The sequence below is a fragment of the Lactuca sativa genome, chromosome 9 (assembly GCF_002870075.4).
Source record: "Lactuca sativa cultivar Salinas chromosome 9, Lsat_Salinas_v11, whole genome shotgun sequence".
NCBI classification, from domain to species: domain Eukaryota; kingdom Viridiplantae; phylum Streptophyta; class Magnoliopsida; order Asterales; family Asteraceae; genus Lactuca; species Lactuca sativa.
In genome coordinates this window covers 160,266,572-160,284,183 of record NC_056631.2, presented here as the reverse complement: position 1 = coordinate 160,284,183, position 17,612 = coordinate 160,266,572, and the positions used below count along the sequence as shown (strand labels likewise).

Below are 17,612 nucleotides of genomic sequence, written 5' to 3'. Positions count from 1 at the left end.
GATCAAGAGATCCAGGCTTAAAATACATTCAAACTAGGGTTTATGGCTACATACTTCTTCAACATACCAAGGGCTGATACTTTAGGGGATTCTAGACCAAAACAAACATGGATCTGAGGTAGCAACCTCAGATCTGGACCTCTAACTCGAAATGGTTACTTATCAAGCCAAAATGTCCAAAACTCACACATGAGAATAGATCTAGGTGCAAAGGGATTCCAAGCAACAGCTTATTACCTCCAATTGATCTGAAATGTCTTCTCAATCCCGGATCCACAGTCCCTTCTTGCACCTCCAAAGACTTTCTTCCTTTTCCAAGTTTTAGTGCACTCTTCAAGGCAAGATCTAGCTCTAAGACTGATATGAAGGCTAGGGTTTGGTGTTCTGGGGTAGAGAGGCAGTAAAGGAACACTAGGAAGGAGATTGAGACGCTTAAATAGGCTCCAAGTCCCGGATTTAGGGTTTTCCTCGTTCAGACCCAACTCGTCGAGTCTCCTTGGCCGACTCGTCGAGTCGGTCGCTTACACCTCGACCCGGATCCCGCTCGGACTCGCCGAGTCCCTCCATGGACTCGCCGAGTCTCCCCTTAAAATTAAGGTCTTCTTTCTTTTCTTGACTTTCCAAACTTTGGGGTGTTACATATATAGAATATATAGCCATATATTTTGGGCCCCTTAGAGACGTGGACCCTGGACGGTTGCCCGGGTTGTCCACCGTCTGAGCCAACCCTAAAATGACTGCTTATCATATTTGACCGCCGACATATGCGACACTGACCTCTAGGGGTGGCAAACATGCCTCCACCTCTTGGTAGGGTGTTTGCTACGCCGAGATGGTGAAGTTGGATCCAATTAGTTGGTGGTCCTAGTCCAATTGACAAAACCTAAGGCTAAAGTACAATTATGTATCTATTTGTAACCCTTAATAATTTTGATAATAAGATTTAATAATTATAATCAGGGAAAATGACTTATATGGGTAACTATGTTTCAAAATCGTTCAAAAAATATCATTCAAGTTTGGTGTGTCCAAAAAACACCATCCAAGTAAAGCATTTGTACAAAAACACCAACGAAGTACCTTCTTTGTTCAAATTTGACCTTATGGTAACCAGCAATTACCGGTAAAAAATAAGTAAAGGAAAAAAACAATAGGAAATGACTCAAAGGGGTAACTATATATCAAAATCATTCAAAAAACACCATCCAAATTTGGTATGTTCAAAAAACACCATCCAAGTAAACTTTTTATACAAAAAACACCAACAAACTATATGTTTTGTTCAAATATTACCCACCAGTAACTGACTCTTATAGGTTAGATGATGAATTGGCTTAACTATTATGACATGGCATAATAATTATTGACGAAACAATAAATGATATAATCCTCCTTTAAAAATCGATTTAGGTTTTCTTCATGACCGAATGACTTCTTCTTCTCCTATGATTGCTCTTTATTTTCTAAAGTGATGATCTCGAACTCAAGTCCAAAACCCTAATTATTGACTTAAGGCAAAAGGGGCTCCTTTACCCCTACCTCAACGAGCCTCCCTCCTCCTAAGGCTCAAATCCATAAAAAGCCCAAAAAGGCATCCAAGCCCAACTACAAGCATGGCCGGCCCATAGGCCTGGGCAAGCTGGGCGACCGCCTCGGGCCCCCAAATGCCAAAGGGCCCCATTTTATACATGTTACAATGTTATATTGGCCCATTATTTTTAAGCCTTGTGGACTAGTTTCTAAAGCCCAATTCTCTAATCCAAAGAGGAGCGGGAGCGGGAGCCGGATTTTGAGCAGGCGTGCGTCCGACTTCCAAGGCTTCATCAATCATACCTCCTCATGAATCATGTCTATAGAAAATCCAAACGACACAACCAATTCTCCATGATCCAACAATTAGCTCTTCTCCACTATTTCTTCTTCAATAGTTCAAGTTAATCAGTTTATTCCTCATAGTTCAAGTTAATCAATTTATTCATCAGAGTTCAAGTTAATCAATTTATTCCTCTTTTTTTTTCCTGATTTACTGAATTTGTATAATCTACCACTGAAATGACCGAACCAGACTGATTCGTGAAAAATCGAGAGTCGTTGAATCGAAATCTATTTTAGAAACAATAGTCTGATTATTTCTCCTTTTTTCACGATTTCAGAAAAGTGAAACTCGATTCTTTTGTATCCTTCTTATTTTCGCTTTCTTCCTTTTTTTTTTTTCTCATGAAACGACACTGTTGAATGGGAAATTATTTTATTTATTTTCTGAATCAAACCTTCTAGCGACTATAATCAAGAGCTACAGTCGTTGCAACGCTGCCTAAGTTCGATATTTCGATTTCTTTCTCAATCGCCAAAAATTTCGATTCATTCAGAATCGAGGACTGTTGACAAAATTGACTTATGATAATCTGATTTTGAATCTGTGTAAGTTCTAGCCTTTTTGAAATCTCTTTTTCTTTTGTGAAATTCAATTTTTTATGAAGTTGTGAAAGTTACAGAAGAAATCGACTTTTAATCTGTTTAAATTAGAGACATTCTTGAACTTAATTTTCTTGTTTATGGTTTCCAGAATATCTATTTCTCTGTATTTTAGGAATCAAAATTTTATGTTGTATTGGGCACTTTTCAACTACGTTATTAACAAAACAACCAACAACAAAGTCAGCACTAATATTTTTTTTTGTTAATCTAATTGTTAATATGTTATTACCTATTTCAATTTAATATGCATCAAAAAGCCCCTGAATGTAACTTTCTTTATTTTTCTTTGTTGCCTTTATGTATTAAGGTTCATTATGTTATGTGTTCTTGCATTTTTTTCTATATTAATAGTTGTAATGTTTGTTTGGCTTTCGGTGCTTGTCCTGAAGTTTTTTTTTTTCATAGGTTCAGAGTTCCTAGCTTGTAATTATATTGTTTATTTCTAATTAACCAAATATTTGCGAGGTGTTGTCTTTCTTTACAAAAAAAAAAGTTATAAGAGCCCCATTTTTTCTTATCGCCCCGGGTCTCAATTTGACTTGGACCGGCCCTGACTACAAGACCTCTAAGGCCCAAGAACCCCCAACATGGCCTTAAGCCCAAAAAATGACCTGCTACAATCAGGTGGGCCCGAGGCCTAACTTAAACAAGTCCATGCATACGCCCAACATATGTTGAAGCCTCTACGATTCGGATGTCGATCTAGTACGCCTGACGTACTCCTAGCGTACGCTAGCATACTCGGCTATGGTCAAGAACCGCCAATCTTTAGAAGGCCAATCTTCCTAGCGTACTCCTAACGTACACCCAACGTACTTGGCAGTTCTTGACCCTCTTTGAGTACGTTGGGCGTACGCTAGGATTACGCCAGACATACTGGCTCGAAATCTGGATTGCAGAGGCTTCAACATATGCTGGGCGTATAGATGGACTTGTTTAAGTTAGGCCTCGGGCCCACCTGATTATAGCAGGTCATTTTTTGGGCTTAAGGCCATGTTGGGGGTTCTTGGGCCATATTGGGCCTTAGATGCCTTGTAGTTGGGCTTTGATGCCTTTTTGGGCTTTTTATGGATTTAGGCCTTAGGAGGAAAGAGGCCCATTAAGGCACGGGTAAAGGAGCCCTTTTTGCCTTACGTCAAGAATTAGGGTTTTAGACTTGAGTTCGAGATCATCACTTTAGAAGAAAAAGAGCAATCATAGGAGAAGAAGAAGTCATTCGTTCATGAAGAAACCCTAAATCGATTTTTAAAGAAGGAATATATTATTTATTGTTTTGTCAATAATTATTATGTCATGTCATAATAGTTAAGTCAAATCATCATTTAACTTGTAAGAGCCAATGTGTAATATTTGAACAAAACATATAGTTTGTTGGTGTTTTTTGTACAAAAAAGTTTACTTAGATGGTGTTTTTTGAACATACCAAATTGGATGGTGGTTTTTGAACGAATTTGAAACATAGTTACCATTTTGAGTCATTTCCTCTTATAATCAATGACAAAGTTTAAGGAAACAAATACTCCCTCCGTCCTAAAATTATAATCCATATTTCCTTTTTGGTTTGTCCCAAAATAATAGTCCACTTCTAAAAATAAATAACATTTTTACCAAAATATTCCTCATTATTACTTAACCAACTAACATTAAATGCAAAGTAATGACAAAACTGTCATTTTATTAAATAAAAGTAGTGGTTTTTCTTAATCTATATGTTTTTTGTCTGAATAATAAAATTTGTACGGAGTAATTACAGTGTCTTTTGTGTATAGTGAAAAAAAATGGACGATGTGTTAAAAAATCGAAAATTTTGATTTTCTTTTTTAACTGTCATAAATCATAGTAATAAACAAATGTAGGTTGTAATCACGTGGCATCCTCCATCGATCCTTAGACTTCTCGGAGTGGTGCGGTAGGAGACCGCACTTTGGTGCCACATCAGCAGGGAACACCGCCCCCAGGGTGCGGTTTCCTGCCATTGAGACCGCAGTGCGGCCCTTGAAGACCGCGGTATTTGATTGGTTGGTCATATTCTTGACCGTTGAACGCAATTTCCCCCCTTTTTTTTTTCTTTTTTTCTTTTTTTTTTTTTGTTTTTTTTTTTCTTTCCTTCCTATATATATACACATATCAAACTCAATTTTTTTCACAATACAATCTTCTCTCTCTCAAAATTTTTTTTTTTAAATCACCACTCTCCAAAAAATGTCATCTTCTTCATCTTCTGAAGAATTTCAAACTATTTTTGATACCGCTATTGCGTGTGTTCAAATGGCGGAACAAACATACAACGTTGTATGTAACAACGCAGCTGCAAGTTCTCAACAGAGAACACGAAGATACATTTACAGAAATCGTGAAGAAGCCAACCAACGTTTGGTGCAAGACTATTTTGCAGAGAATGCCACTTACCAAAGGTATTATTTTCGTAGGCGCTTCAGAATGCTCAAAGGTTTATTCGAACGTATAGTTGAAGATGTAACGAGGGAGTGCAGTTTTTTTCAACAACGCTACGATGCTAGAGGTACACCCGGTTTCACTCCGTTACAAAAATGCACGGCCGCACTTCGTCAGTTAGCATATGGCATTCCGCCTGATGCGTTAGACGAAAGTTTTAGGATGTCTGCTAGGACAGCACGAGACAGTCTCCATTTTTTCTGCAAAACTGTCATTTAGTTTTATGGTCCAAAATATTTACGTAAGCCTATACGTAATGACATCTTGCAATTGCAAGCTCATCATGCTAGTGTGCATGGGTTTCCTGGAATGCTAGGAAGCTTAGATTGTCTCCATTGGGCATGGGAAAATTGCCCTACAGCATATCATGGGCAATTTACACGAGGTGATCATGGTCACCCAACGGTGGTACTTGAAGCAGTTGCATCACAAGATATGTGGATTTGGCATGCTTTTTTTGGTTCTCCTGGTTCGATTAACGACATCAACGTTCTTAACCGTTCACCAATATTTAACAACATATACGATGGATCCGCACCAGATTCTTCTTTTCAAGTGCATGGAACGCCATATAAGTATGGTTATTATCTGGTCGATGGAATCTATCCTGAGTATGCTGTGTTTGTTAAGTCGTTTTCAGCTCCACATGGTTCTAGACGAAAGAAATTCAAGAGAGCTCAAGAAAGAGCTAGGAAAGATGTTGAGCGTGCTTTTGGAGCTCTGAAGAAACGATGGTTCATACTGAAAAAACCAGCAGCTTATTTGGGCGAGGAAAAACTTCAAGAAATCATGTATACGTGTATTATATTGCATAACATGATTATCGAAGACGAAGAAAGAGCGATATGTGTGTTTGACGAGGAAGAAATAATACCAGAGACACAGCCAATAGAAATTGGTGGCGAAGAGTATATAAACAGAAGAGCAGAGATACGTTGCAATGAAACATTTCATAATCTTCGCAATGACTTGGTGGAACACATTTACGGGGTTCAAAACATTAACCTTAATTTGGATCCACCGGATGACCCCGAAGACGAGTTCTCGGAGAACGACTTTATGTAGTTTCCTTTAGTTATTTTATTTATGTTTTTTAAGTTTATAGGGTTATTTAAATGTCATGTGTGTGGTTTTTTTTTTAGTAACGCAATGTACTGTTTTTTTTTTTATTTTCAAGTAATGAAGAATTATGTTTTTTTTTTATTAAAATAGAAGGTATATTAAATAGAAGGTATATTAAATTACCCTTGGTGTGGCAAGAAACCACACTTAAGTGGTAAAATGTGATGTGGCGCTTACGTGGCGAGGGAGGGAGTGCGGTTTCGGTGGCACCACTCCCTCCAGCCTTACCTTACCTCGTAGTGTGCTCCAATCTCCATGCATGGCTATGGGCCTATTGCCGCATAACACCACCACCATCCGTTTCATCCTTCAGTTTCCCCAAATTCTCTTGTGTTTCAGGTTCATCGTCCAATGCTTTCTCTTTCAAACATCCTATAAATGGGACTTGTTCCATCTTTCCACCCAAAAAAACCATCCAATCTCCTCCACCTAACCGCTGTAGAAACAAATGTTACGATCAGCATCCCCCCTCAAACCGGAAATCCATCCCAAGCCTCGGCCACCACGCGACCCAGATATGGAAGGTTCCTCCCTCACCGACGATCCTCAGATACGATTGGCGCTCTACATAGCCATGGCCCACGCCGGCGTCGCCTTCGCCCTTCTCCTTCTCTACGGTGTAAGTAAAATCCTCGAATATTATCTCCGGGCATTGCTTTGGGCTGTTATCTGTTCAATCCCTCTTCGAGGAATTCAACAAACCTTAGTTTCATTTTGGACCAGACCCTTGGAATCAGGAATACCAGATACAATTATGGCCGTACCTGCATCCATGTTCAGAGCTTTCATCGGAACCATTATTGAAATCAAAGATCTTTTCTATAAAATAATCGGTCGTCACAAGAGGAGTTTCAATCCTCCGAAGAGGAAACGAAGTGGGTTTTCGATTGTGTTCAGACGATTGGTGTCTTTATGGGTTTTCGTTATGGCGTATGAACAATTTGGTGGACTTGGCGCTACATCTCTGTTAGTATTAGGGTTTATGTTTACGGCCAATTACAATGTCGAATGCATGTCGGTTGTTTCGTCTTTCAAAAGCTATAGCTTCAAACGAACACCTCGCACATCGTTTCTAACAAGAGGAATCTTGAAGAAATTACAAACCATCGTAGCAATCGGATTAATATTGGGAATGATCGTTGGTTCTCTAGTTGCAGCGATGTTTTTCTCATATAAAATCGGAGTTGAAGGGAGAGACGCGGTTTATTCGATCAAACTACGCGTTGAAGAAAGCGATTACGCAGAGAAAATTGGTGTCAAACAATGGATGGCTGAAAACGATGTTAGAGAAATGTTAGCAAAGTACACAACCCAGTTTTATGGAACAGTTTACGAACAGATTGATAGTTTAGCAGCAGAATACAACATGACAGAAATTGTCGATGAAATGAAAAACGTAATGGCAGAAAAATCGACAAATTCTAATGTAACTTCAACTGCACTAACAACACCAAATCCATTCGCAGAAAAGATTCTAAACTTGAGAAGACACGTCAAAAATGGCGAATGGGCTGCAATTTATCCAGAAGTCAATGCTCTCTTCAAAGAAGTACAAATCAGCAGAGAAGATATAATCGAAAAAGCAAAAGAAATTGCTTTTCAAGGAAAAGACATTCTACAAAGAGTTTTAGCCAGTGGTCAATCGATCTTGGGAGGCAGCACTAAGCTTTTGTTCGTGGTTATCGAGTCGATAGTAACCGGAGCAGCCGGTCTTTTTTGTTTTCTTTCACAATCGATGGTATTCATCTGGGTGTTATACGCTCTCATAACATCGGATTCGAAAGGTGTAACTGAGCATGTTATGCTAATGTTTCCGATCCCAAAGAACGCAAGAACACGATGTGTTGAAGTGTTGGACAAAGCAATTTCCGGCATACTTTTAGCGACGGCGGAGATTGCTTTCTTTCAGGGGTGTTTTACTTGTCTTTTGCTTAGACTTTTCAACATTCATTTCTTGTATGTGTCGACTTTACTTGCAGTCGTGAGCCCTATCTTCCCGTTGCTTCCGTATTGTTTGGCGACAATTCCGGCGATTATACAGTTGGTGATGGAAGGGAAATACGTAGTGGCGATTTTTTTGCCTATTATTCATGTTGTGATGATTGATAATGGTGATAGTGAAATTCTAGAGCATATACCTGGTCATAATCCGTATCTTACTGGGCTTAGCATCTTCGGAGGTGCTGCTATTTTTCCATCTGCGGTGGAGGTAAATAATGAACAAGAAACACCATGAAAGTATATAATATGTATGGATAATACGCGACATGATATCTTTAATGACTTTTTTGATGTGTGATTGTGTAGGGAGCGATAGTGGGGCCACTGATAACGACGGTTGTGATTGCTCTCAAGGATTTGTATGTAGAATTTGTTTTGGGTGAACGAAAGGGAATCAAAACAGCGTAGGAGGAAGAAGCAGTGAAGTCTTTTGAGATTATACGAAGCTTTGCATGAACACCGTTTTTTAGAATGATGATTAATCATGGAAGCTACCAATTCAAGAGGGAATGTGAGTTGGGTGGTGTGAAGTTGATTTTTGTTATTACTGTTACAGTTCGCAGGCTTGGTTTTTTTTGGAAGGACTAGTGTATGTATTTGTAATTATGCATTTATTTATATTTTCATGTTTGTCATTTTAGATTTTTAGGGCAAACAAGATGTAACATTTGTTCAAAAATCATTATTTAAGATTATGTTATACTATGAGCCGGTCAAATAAGGACAAGAAAACCATCAAACAGACCAAGGGATTACAGTGATCACTTAAGGCTGTGTTTGGCGCGCCACAGCTAACTGATAAGCTAGCTTATTTTTCGAGCTTTTTTATGTTGTTGTGTTTGGTAAGCCAAAAAGTAGCTTATAAGCTACTTTTTTGAAAGCTACTTAAGTCTGTGTTTGGCGCGCAGCTAGCTTATTTTTCGAGCTTTTTTATGTTGTCGTGTTTGGTAAGCCAAAAAATAGCTGATAAGCTAGCTTTTTGAAAAGCTACTTAGACTAGCTTTTTAGGAGCTTTTTTAAAATTTTCCAAATACACCTTTTAATTAATTATAGAAACACATATTCTTACATGTCCTTTTATGTAATTTTATATATTTCAGCTAGCTTTTCAGCTAGTTTTACCAAACGTGATTTTTTATCAGCTAGCTTTTCAGCTATCAGCTAGCTTTTTATTTAACAGCTAGCTTTTCAGCCATCAGCTAGCTTTTCAGCTAGTTTTACCAAACGTTATTTTTTATCAGCTAGCTTTTTATTTAACAGCTAGCTTTTCAACTAACAGCTAGCTTTTCAGCTAGTCCGCCAAACATAGCCTAAAATTGGATCCTATCAAGTACTCATAGATTGTAAGGGTTATCATTAAAATGACCAAAAATAAAATCTATGTATCATATCAAGGAAGTCTGTCAAGATTGAGATCTTATTTAAGATCATTTTGTGTGTTGCAAGATCGTGATCTAAAGATTGAATCGGAATCGAAAGATCCTTACAAAATAAACTCATATTCAATTTATCTCGTAAAGTCTTGGGTGTGCAATATATATCATTTCTTGATGTCGATTAAAATGTTGATATAGAACCAACTTATGTCGATTAAAATGTCGATATAGAACCAACTTCTTACAACTTGCAATGCGCAATTTCAAAGATTTTTTTTTCATTTTCGACTATATAATAAAACTAGAGAGGTGGAATCGGATGATGTTAAGATCTTAAAATCATAGTCGGGATCTTAAGATCTCATTATAGATCTTGTTTCATACAAATCCTAATGAGATCGGAATTGCTTTTAGCTTGTAGGGTCTTAAATTTATAAAACCTTAAGATCAAGATCCAGATCTTAATAACCATGATATCAAGTTTCCCATCTTTATTAATAACCATGATATCAAGTTTCCCATCTTTATCAAAATTGATTCGTAAGATTCTATTGGTATAATCTTTTTCCATGAAATCTTCATTTCACAATAATAGCAAATATATATATATATATATATATATATATATATATATATATATATATATATATCTACCCTAATAAATAAGAATGATTTTGCCACATGTCCTTTTCTCATTCAATTTGCCACATGTCATTTTGTCATAATTTAAAGATATACTTATTTTCCACTTGTCATTTATTTTATTTTCCATTTCTAATATATTATTAATTAGTTTCCATAAATTAAAACCTACCATAATGATATTAATTTCAAATTTTAAATTTTAAATTTTAAATTTCAATTTCAAATAAATTTACAATTTAAACCTTTGTGTTTAACATTTTGTTATAATTAACCTGTTTAGTATACGGGTCTGATAACTAAACAATAATTTTAATTTATTTATTTTTTGCATGTTTTTTTTCTCATAATTTTTATTTATTTCAAATTTTCAAATTCAAATAAATTTCTCATTTAATCATTTCTATTTAACATTTTGTTTTAATCAACCCGTATAATATACGAGTTTCACAACTAGTCAATATTATTCGAAAATAAATTACGGTATTGTGCATGGTTGAGCTAATGGCAAGTTAAGGTAAAAAAATATATTTTGTCCATTGCTTTCTTCAATCAACAACTCAAATGCTTTAATTAATTGATCATATTCTCATGTAAATTTAATTAAAACTCATTTGAAAAACCAAGTCATTAGCATACAATATAAAAATAATATAGTATTAATCAAAAGGTTGCATCAAATTATGATATTTAAATATAATTCAACTTTTTCAAGCATCTAATGAAACCATAGGAGTATACACGTCATTTCATAATGTTTAATTTTACAACTCATAAAGTACTTTTATATACCTTTCTCAAGGATATTGATATGATCTTCCTCAACAACTTACTTTGGAATTTGGTTTCTGGTTATTCTAAAGTCGTGGTTAAAAAATTGGAATAATATTTTGTTCACAAAAACAAAAAAGATACACAAACATACAAAATAATGTAGATGTTGAATATATTTGTGACTGGGTAGAACCTTTACATCACGACATGATTGTAAATTCCATTGTTTATGTCTCTCAAAACATTTGTTGGATGTAAAATTAAGGAAATACAATGTTATAATTGGGTAGTTACTCAGAGAGAAATGCTTTAATAAGGAAAAAAAGACACAATGTTGTAGTTAGGTAAAATAAAGTCCTCCAATGTTTATTGGACATTATGATATTTCTGTAGTTGCATTCAACCATGATGTTCCAAGCCAATTCTTCATTTTATTTTCAAAAAACAAACAAAAATCAAACCAAGAAAAATATTTTTATGATGAATCACTGCGTAATCTGTTCTAAGCTGTGTAATAGCATAATACATAGTAAAAAATATATACTCTTTCCAAAAAAATTAGTGGAAAGGGAAACGAAGTACGTATATTTAAAAATCATCATTTCGACATACCACGTCATTCCAAGCTGATCAGCAATGTCATTGAGTGCAATTTCATGCTCTAGTAGACAAATAATAAAAGGCCGCAACATAATTGACCAAATGACATAAAAAAACTAAGAAAAATAAAATGAAAAATGGAAAAAAGAATATACCTTTGTTCTTTAACAGTCAGTGTTGCAATATATGCATCTTTGATTAAAAATTAAAATTTTGAGGTCTACAAAACAGTTTCCACACTCAAGAATCTTCATAAAAATATAAGAATATTACAATAAATCTTGAAATTAGAACTCATTCATGTAACATTCAAAGTCAAAGTCTATTGTAATCATATACCTGGAAGAACCTTTAATTGAGTGTCTTGTTGCATGGAAACATAAATTCATTTTACTTGGTATTGGTTTGTTTAGGGGAGAGAGATTTGCATAGACCAGATTAGGAGAAGATTGTTAGTGTAAAGATAGAGAAAGTGTGAGATCATGGTGGCACCGTGAGAATCAATGATATGGTAAAAATCTAGAAAGACTAAGAGCTCACTTGTTAAAAATCGATAAAGATCACCCATGATTGCACTAATTTGTGCAGCCAGTTAAAACTACCTTGATTTCATTCATTCAATCGTTGCAGTTTCAAGAGAGAAAAAAAATCATGAATTCATTCTCGTCAGTCACTAAAAGTTTATAATTGAAGATTATCTATGAAATCAATACACTACAATATCATCAAACAATGCAATAAATTAGAAAATTTTCATTAAGGCGTTTCATCAAAGATTTGGTGTGCATTTAAATTTACAGATTTGTTCATCAAGCATGCTTATTCTAATAAACATGGTTGGAGTGATAGAAATTGATAGAGAAAGAATATTGTGATAACTGTCAAATTCAGGTCATTCTCAGACTCATGCATCTTTTTATAAACCATATATATATGCACAACATGTCATGGCCTAGTAGTATAAATTAGGTCATAATCTTGTAGAAACTAGGATCCAACTAAAATCTAGGACTAATATACTTGACTCTTACGATTCTAGTAGGTTGTCAAGCTACTGTAGAAAATGTCAATACTCGAATTAGAACGAACTCCAAACATTTGTTACAATTGAAAAAGAGTATAAAACCCTAAAAATAAATTAAAATCTTCTAATTTCATTTCAATATGATGGTGAATATCAAACAATGTTCCAAAAACCCTAAAGAGCCCAAAAATCCAAATTTATAAACTTTAAAAGCTGAAAAACTCTATAAGATTTGTTATGAACCACATTATATCAAATTTAAATAATCAAGTTATGGGATATAATCAAAGACATAAAAATTTATTTATCAAACATTAATCATAATTTATTAGTTAAAAACAAAGATTTTAAATAAATTAAGAATTAAATAAAGAAGTATTTTTATAAAAAATTAGGGTTTTATAAAAATTTAAGGGAAAGTATATAAACTTGAATTAGGAGAGAGAGGACCTCTCTTATGCTCATAAAATTCATCCACCCTCTCTCTCATACTCTCTTTTCCCTAAAACTTTAATCATTAAATCTATTCTTACACTTCATGTCCCTCTCTCACTCCATTCTTTCCCACACTCAAACACTCTCTTTCTCTCTCAATGCCACGAAATTCTCCAGCCAAGAACACCTCTCAGCCTTCAAATCTTCATCTTCTATGGTTGTTCTTCAATGTAATCACGAAAATCCTTCATCTTCCTTCACTTTTCTTTATTGTTTTAAAGGTTTTTCTTGCACCTCTCCTTCTTCTACACCATTCTTTATGAACATACATGAACATATCCATGAAATTTCGAATTTGATGATGATGGTGGTAGGGTTTCACCCAAAAACAACATGCATGTTGTTTAATGGTGAAATCCAAGGACCAAAACTTATGTCAAACCCTAAAATATGGATTTTTACAAGTTTTAAAGGTTCATCTACCTTATGCATTCAAGTTTTTCATTTGAAAACATCAATATGAACAAAATATATCCATGCATGGTCTACAAACCATGATGCATGTGATGCACATCAAGTTAAAAAGCTTGATGATCAAAGTACATTGTTAATAATGCATGTAAATGGTTTTATTCATAAAAAAAATCTAGATATCCTTTTCTGGTCGAAATAAAATTTCCTCAAATTTCCAGTAAGATGATATGAGGATCTGGAAAATTCCAAGAGTTTTTATCATTTATTTAATTTAATAAAATTATTACAAGAAAACAAGGCCATAAATCATTTAAAATACTTTCTGAAGTCTATAAACCCTAGGTAAATTCGTGGATGACCCCTAAAGTAAATAAGACATCTCAGTAAGTCTCATCGATTTTTGTTATTGTTTTCTATGGTTTTGAATTTTCTTTTTGTTTAATCCAAATAAATCATAAAACCACTTTAGGTAATGTGAAAAGGCTATATAGTATTTTTCGCAGATCCTAATGCATGTGGAATAATCATAAAAATATTTTCAGAATTTTTCATATTGCATACCTATTTTTCCCCGATTTTTGTATTTATAATGGACTAATAATGAGAAAAATAGTTCTACTCATCCAAACATCTTGAAAATTTACCAGAAGACCTTATAATATATTATAACTCTAAATAAAAATGTGGATGATTTTTATATTCCGTATACTATTTTTCTTATATTTTCTAAGATTAAATACACTTAAATCCACAAAATCATATTATAATATATAAAAATCACCATTAGTATTTTTCATGGATTATGTTCACTGAAAATGAAGTTTAAAAAAATTTTGGTAATTTAATTTAACTGTTTGGTAATTATTCACCAATTAATGATTATTCAAGAGAATAAAAACAAATAAAAATAAAAAAAATTGAAAAACATCTTTTATATTTTTTCCCGCTTCTAAATATATAATCACAGTGTTACAAAAAGTTTGGGAAATTTTGGAAACTTCTTTATATTTATCTCCATTTTTGTTAGAATAAATTCACAAAAATCATAAAATTGGGTTAAAATGTTTAGAAACCCATTTATATATTTTTCCCAGCTTAAGTATATTTAAGTTAATTAATATAAAAACTTTGGGAATTTTTATCATCTGGATGCTTTTTTTAACGAATTTATATTGTTATCAAGGCTTAAAAATTTGGAAAAATAGTTAAAGACATCAAAAGTTCAAGGGAAAATTTTTGGAAGACTTATACTGTATTTTGAATGAAAATGTAAAAATTGATGAATTTTGGAAACTGTTTGATAATATTTTTGGATTTTAGGAGTTTGAAAACACCTTTAAATGTGTTGAAATACCCTTAATTAATATTACAAAAATATGGAAAATAATATCCAAAATTATCTTAATCACATGAGTTATAAAATATCACCATTTCAGAAAAATAGTTACCCATTTAATAAAAACCAATATTAGAACAAAAATTTGGCATTTCTCTATATGTAGAATTTAGTATGTTAGCATTAGATTTCAACATAGAAACTCACTAAAGTGTGTTTGATGTCGTATGATCCCAGTAGTAAAGCGTTGGTGTATTCCGAGGCACCACTTATAGCTACTTGAAACATTATGAGTATTCACACCTCCCCCTATTTTCGGTTTTTATGTTTTGGGGTGGAAAAACATGTCCAAATTAATTATGATTGATGTATTTATATTGAATTGTATCAAAATTGATTGCTATATTTTGTTGTGTATGTGTATGTTATTGTTAAAACATGAGGCCTTATCGTCTTAAGTCCCTTCCACTTTACTCCAACCATTAACTCTTTGAGCCAATGGTCATTATGAATAGCGCTATTAGGAATTGACAACTCCTCACTCACCCGATTGCTTGAGTGCATGATACCATATTAATCTATGGAACGATAAGCATAGATCTTGGTAGGGCATCGGTCATAGGATTGGTTGTGAACTCATTGTTTGCTCATGTACATACAAGCTTGTTATTTATTATAGCAATAAACTTTGTTTCTCATTATAGCAATGTACTTGTATTTATGGAAAGTTTTATACCAAATCTTGATTTTTAAACTTGTGAACTCACCAACTATTTTCATAGTTGACCCTTGTTTTACATGCTTTTTCAGGAAATAATTGGTAAGTGGGTATAAAGATTCATCATCATAAAGCATGCCGCATCGTGTGGAAGTTATTTTATGAAGTTATCTTTTGAACAATGTTATTTTGGAAAAACTTGTATTTTGTTTTAATAATTATGGGTTGTAAAATTTTAACTATTACTATGGTGATATATCTTTATCTTTTGCAATGAAACCTTTATCGATGTCATATCTTGCGTTTCTGCTTTAGCGGGGTGTGACAAATATGATGAGAGAGGGCTTTGTTGACTTGACTCCCAGCACACGAATACCAATTAACCCCATCAGTGGATATCATTGCATCACATAGTCTGGACATCAAAATAAACATCTTCAGATTGAATTATTAGAAATTTCACTAAGACTAGTTTGAGGGTTACCGATTGTAACCTTAAAACATGTTTAGGTATGATTCTTATTAGATATTCATCTAGATCTGGTAATCAATTTCTTTTGAACTCGTTTAACTTTGAGACATTGAGTCTATGATTACAAACCATCATCAATAACTTTGATAATCTTTCAATGACTATAGGTTCCTGCATAGCCTTCATGGGTTCTTCTTCTTATATTAAAGAAAGCATCTATTTACATACGAAATCCGATTAATTCAAATTTGGAGATGATCCTGGTTTGTTACGATTTTTTTTTGCTGATTTGCTGCTAATTCATGGTTCCTGATTTAATGCATCAATATTTTAAACTATCACAAGGATATTTTTGGTACTTCACTTTATAAATTTAGGTGGGAAAAAGAAGCTGATGATGGTTGAGGAGATGCCACATGGCAATAAAGGTATTGTTTTATTAGAATAGGGTACACACACACACATACACACACACACACACACATATATATATATATATATATATATATATATATATATATATATATATATATATATATATATAACGAACGAGATTATTCTAGGCCGTGTAAACAAATACTAAATTGGATAAATATAATATATATTATAATTTACGTAAATTGCATAAAAATCATTATGTTTTTATTTTATTTTTTTAATTTTGACATTTTGGTTTTTTTTCGTAATGTAAACATTATGTTTCTGATTTGTTGCAAAATTAACCATTTACATGGTCATTCGGTCATTATAGCTAACTTGACATAAGACACTAACATTGCATAATGACATATGCATCCTATGAAACATCAACAGTGGTAATCGAATGACCATGACCATGACCATATAAATGGTCAACATTGCAACAAATCGAAAACTTAGTTTTAAATTGCAATAAAAAAATAAAATTGAAAGTTTAAGGGCTAAATTTGTAATTGTTCAATAGTTGAACAAGAAGGTATTCCAGAACCTTCCAACCCCTTGAACGAAATTAAGGAGGGTTTTTTGGGTTTTAGGAACATTCCTTATGGATAATTATGAAACTAGATAATTCTGGATTTGAAATAATATTATTTTATTTCAAATTAGGGTTTCTAGGGTTTTCCAATCAGCTAAAAATAGGGTCCTTCGGCATCATATTTTCACAAACAATATAAACTCTTTAAAGAGCCAAAATTCTCCTCTAGCATCCTCTCTCCGTAAGTCTTCTTGTTACTAGGGTTTTAGGTACAAGCCATTAGAGGCATCCATTCATTTTGTGCTAGCTTTCAATGTAACCCTCGATTTATATGAATTTTGATTTTTATAGCCTTCCCTTAGGGTTTCTTGATGTTCATAGATTATTGTTATCAATAGATAAAACATAGATCATTTCTAAGTTGCATGTGAACTTAAGGGTTAAGTGTTTTTCCGCTCTCATGTATTTTTATAAGCTAGAAAACCCATCAGTGGTATCAGAGCCATACTTTTATGTTGATTTTGCATAAAATGAATAGATCAAAGAAGGTAAAATGTCATATTAGCCCATTAAACTTGTCATTTTTGGTTTAAAAGGTCACTCAACTGTTTATTTGCTATAGAATGGTAATAAAGTCACGTATGACCGTTTTAAAATCTCCTTTAACCCATTACATTAGGTTACTTTGACATGAATTAAATATACTGGTAATGTAGACTTACACGTAGGATACCACAACCTAATTGGAGTA

The 17,612-nt window shown here is 33.6% G+C and overlaps 3 protein-coding genes across 3 annotated transcripts; all 3 read left to right on the top strand.

Moving 5' to 3' along the window:
* Positions 1-4,680: 4,680 nt before the first annotated feature.
* On the top strand, positions 4,681-5,151 carry LOC128129152 (uncharacterized). The gene has a single exon (XM_052767818.1). It carries the CDS (start codon positions 4,681-4,683, stop codon positions 5,149-5,151), a length of 471 nt encoding a protein of 156 aa, XP_052623778.1.
* Positions 5,152-5,241: 90 nt separating this feature from the next.
* LOC111888176 (protein ALP1-like) lies at positions 5,242-5,997 on the top strand. The gene has a single exon (XM_023884306.3). The coding sequence runs from the start codon at positions 5,242-5,244 to the stop codon at positions 5,995-5,997; it is 756 nt and encodes a 251-aa protein (XP_023740074.3).
* LOC111888165 (uncharacterized) lies at positions 5,777-8,755 on the top strand. The gene is made up of 2 exons (XM_023884293.3): positions 5,777-8,263; positions 8,362-8,755. The coding sequence occupies exons 1-2, from the start codon at positions 6,503-6,505 to the stop codon at positions 8,461-8,463; spliced, it is 1,863 nt and encodes a 620-aa protein (XP_023740061.2). The 5' UTR covers positions 5,777-6,502; the 3' UTR covers positions 8,464-8,755.
* Positions 8,756-17,612: the final 8,857 nt, after the last annotated feature.